Source organism: Protobothrops mucrosquamatus, unplaced genomic scaffold (genome assembly GCF_001527695.2).
Source record: "Protobothrops mucrosquamatus isolate PMUCROS unplaced genomic scaffold, P.Mucros_1.0 scaffold8815, whole genome shotgun sequence".
Lineage (NCBI taxonomy): Eukaryota > Metazoa > Chordata > Lepidosauria > Squamata > Viperidae > Protobothrops > Protobothrops mucrosquamatus.
Genome location: NW_015394608.1, coordinates 16,981 through 19,480, shown reverse-complemented (window position 1 = coordinate 19,480; position 2,500 = coordinate 16,981). Strand labels below are relative to the sequence as shown.

General features: G+C 55.2%; 1 protein-coding gene across 1 annotated transcript in view; it reads left to right on the top strand.

The window, feature by feature from the left end:
* The window catches only part of LOC114923715 (sialoadhesin-like), a 19,892-nt gene that overhangs the window by 11,470 nt on the left and 5,922 nt on the right, over positions 1-2,500 (top strand). Inside the window, exons 6-7 of the mRNA XM_029287049.1 lie at positions 1-140; positions 1,861-2,112. The exon at positions 1-140 is cut by the window's left edge and continues 166 nt beyond it. Coding sequence (XP_029142882.1) covers positions 1-140; positions 1,861-2,112 — 392 coding nt within the window. The remainder of the gene's footprint in view (positions 141-1,860; positions 2,113-2,500) is intronic.

Sequence of the window (2,500 nt, the reverse complement as noted above, 5' to 3'; positions counted from 1 at the left end):
GAAGCTGCGGGCCGCTTCCTCCCCAAATTCCTTGAGGCTGGAGATCAAAGACGTCAACCTGGACGATGAAGGGAGCTACGAGTGCTGGGCGGAAAACTCCCTTGGCGAAGCCCACGCTTCTTTCAACCTCTCCGTGGAGAGTGAGTAGCTGGGCTCAGGCTGAGAACCTGTGGGTAGCCCCCCTGAGTTACGACCGCCCTCGAGCCCAGCATTTATCTTGCTAAGCNCCCCCCCCCCCCCCCGTTACGACCTTTCTTGCTACAGTTGTTAAGTGAATAATTGCAGCTAGCCACACGGTCGTTAAGCGAATATGGCTTCCCCCCGCCCTTGACTTTGCTTATCAGAAGATCGCCAAGGGGGATCACGTGATTCCCACGACACTGCGACCGTCGTAAACACGAGTCAGCTGCCAAGCGTCCAAATGTTGATCCCGTGACCGCGGGGAGGCTGCCACGGTTGTAAGTGTGAAAAGCGGTCGTAAGTCACGGTTTCCAGTGCTGTTGTAACTTTGAATGGTCACTAAATGATGTAAGTCGAGAATGACCTGTATAACATAGACCAGGGCTTTTCAACCTTTTCACCCATTGTACCACTTTTAGGATAGGGCAACATCTGAGTACCACCAGTCGCCTAGCAAGGGGTCAAAAATTTGATGACCAAAAAAAGGAAAAAAGTGATGAAGTACAGGTAGTCCTCGACTTACAACAGTTCGCTTAGTGACTGTTCGAAGTTACAACGGCACTGAAAAAAGTGCCCCCCAAGCCACAGCTGAGCAAGACACCTGCCTGTCCACTCGGCGGCGCTCTTCCTCCTGTCCGAGGTTTCCATTGTTGTGAGCATTTCTGTTGAGGATTGGCAGCGGGGTGGGGTGGGGGTTGTTTGGTTTTTATTCCCCCCGTCTGCTGGGTGGCTGCAGCAGGTTTTGCTCACTTCCCATGACCCTGGGACACTGTGACCGTCATAACTATGAATCAGTTGCCAAGCATCTGAATGTAAATCACAAGACCCTGGAGAGGCTGCAACATTCCAGCTGATTGGCGCTTCTTCTGGGCTCAGCAGAAGCACCAGGATCAGTGCAGAGCTCCAGCTGGAGCCTGGCGCTGATCCTGGCGCTTCCACTGAGCCCTGACAGCCCCGAAGAAGCGCCAATCAGCTGGAAAGCATCACTGATCCTGGCGCTTCCGCTGAGCCCTGACAGCCCCGAAGAAGCGCCAATCAGCTGGAAAGCATCACTGATCCTGGCGCTTCCGCTGAGCCCTGACAGCCCTGCAGCTCCAGCCGTCTCTCGCTCAGGCTTGTGCGGTGCTGCCACCGGTTCAGCTCATTCCCCTCCCCTGCTATCACTTTTCTAGGATGGTCCCATATCACCTGCCAGGTGCCCATGTACCACAGGTGGTCCCCGTACCACGGGTTGAAAAGCCCTGACATAGAATCACAGAGCTGGAAGGGACCCTGGAGGTCTTCTAGTCCAAGGAGGAGACCCTCTCCCATTCCAGACCAGGGGCTGTCCAATCTCTTTTTGAAAGCCTCCAGTGATGGAGAACCCACAACTTCTGGTGGCAAGCTGTTCCACTGGTTAACTGGACAATAAGAACAAGCGGTTACCCTCCCTCATCCTCTTCATGTTGGTTTCCTCCTCTGTCGTAGGAGAACGAGGTCCTCTGTGCTGTAGGAGGTGGGGTTCCTTCTGGTTGAGGAAGGGTCAGAAGAGTAGGAAGGAGGCCACTTAGGGGCGATGGTTGAGGACGCTCACTCCATCTGTTGACTTGGCCTGAGGGGAGCTGGAGAACAGCTGAAGCTGGAGCTGGAGAACATCTGCCCTCCGTCCACTCCAGCTTCGCCGTTCTTCTCCCCGGGCAGCTATCAGGCTGGTGATCGATCCCGCCCCAGAGGTGCATGAAGGGCAGCGTGTCTCTCTGATCTGCCAAGATGCCAGCTTCCAGCCCTCCGCCGTCTACACCTGGTACAAGGACGCCAGATGGTTTGCAGACGGTCCGGCCACCTCCTTCCTACTCCCAGCTGTTACTCCCCGGGACATGGGATCCTACGTGTGCCAGGTTCAAGACGAGCGGGGCGTCAGGACCTCTCCAGCCGTCACCCTCTATGTGCACCGTGAGTACCTCCGGCTTTGTGGTGGAGGACACAACTTCCTCTCTGTCTGTCTGTCTGTCTGTCTGTCTGTCTGTCTGTCTGTCTGTCTGTCTGTCTGTCTGTCTGTCTGTCTGTCTGTCTGTCTGTCTGTCTGTCTGTCTGTCTGTCTGGATCCCACGCGCTGTCAGACCCGTAGCAGTCTCTCCTCAGCCCTGTTGTCTTTGCTCTTCGGGGAGATGTGAACTATTGACTGGAGAAGGTGGGTGGGAGGCTTCAGCAGGTCTGGGGGTCACCAGGCTCAAAAGGGGATCGGACCCTTTTGGCAAGGTGAGCTTTTAGGGGCCCTGGAGGTGCTATTTTACACTCATGCCCTATAATGATTGATCTGTGAGGTCATGGATATACTCCT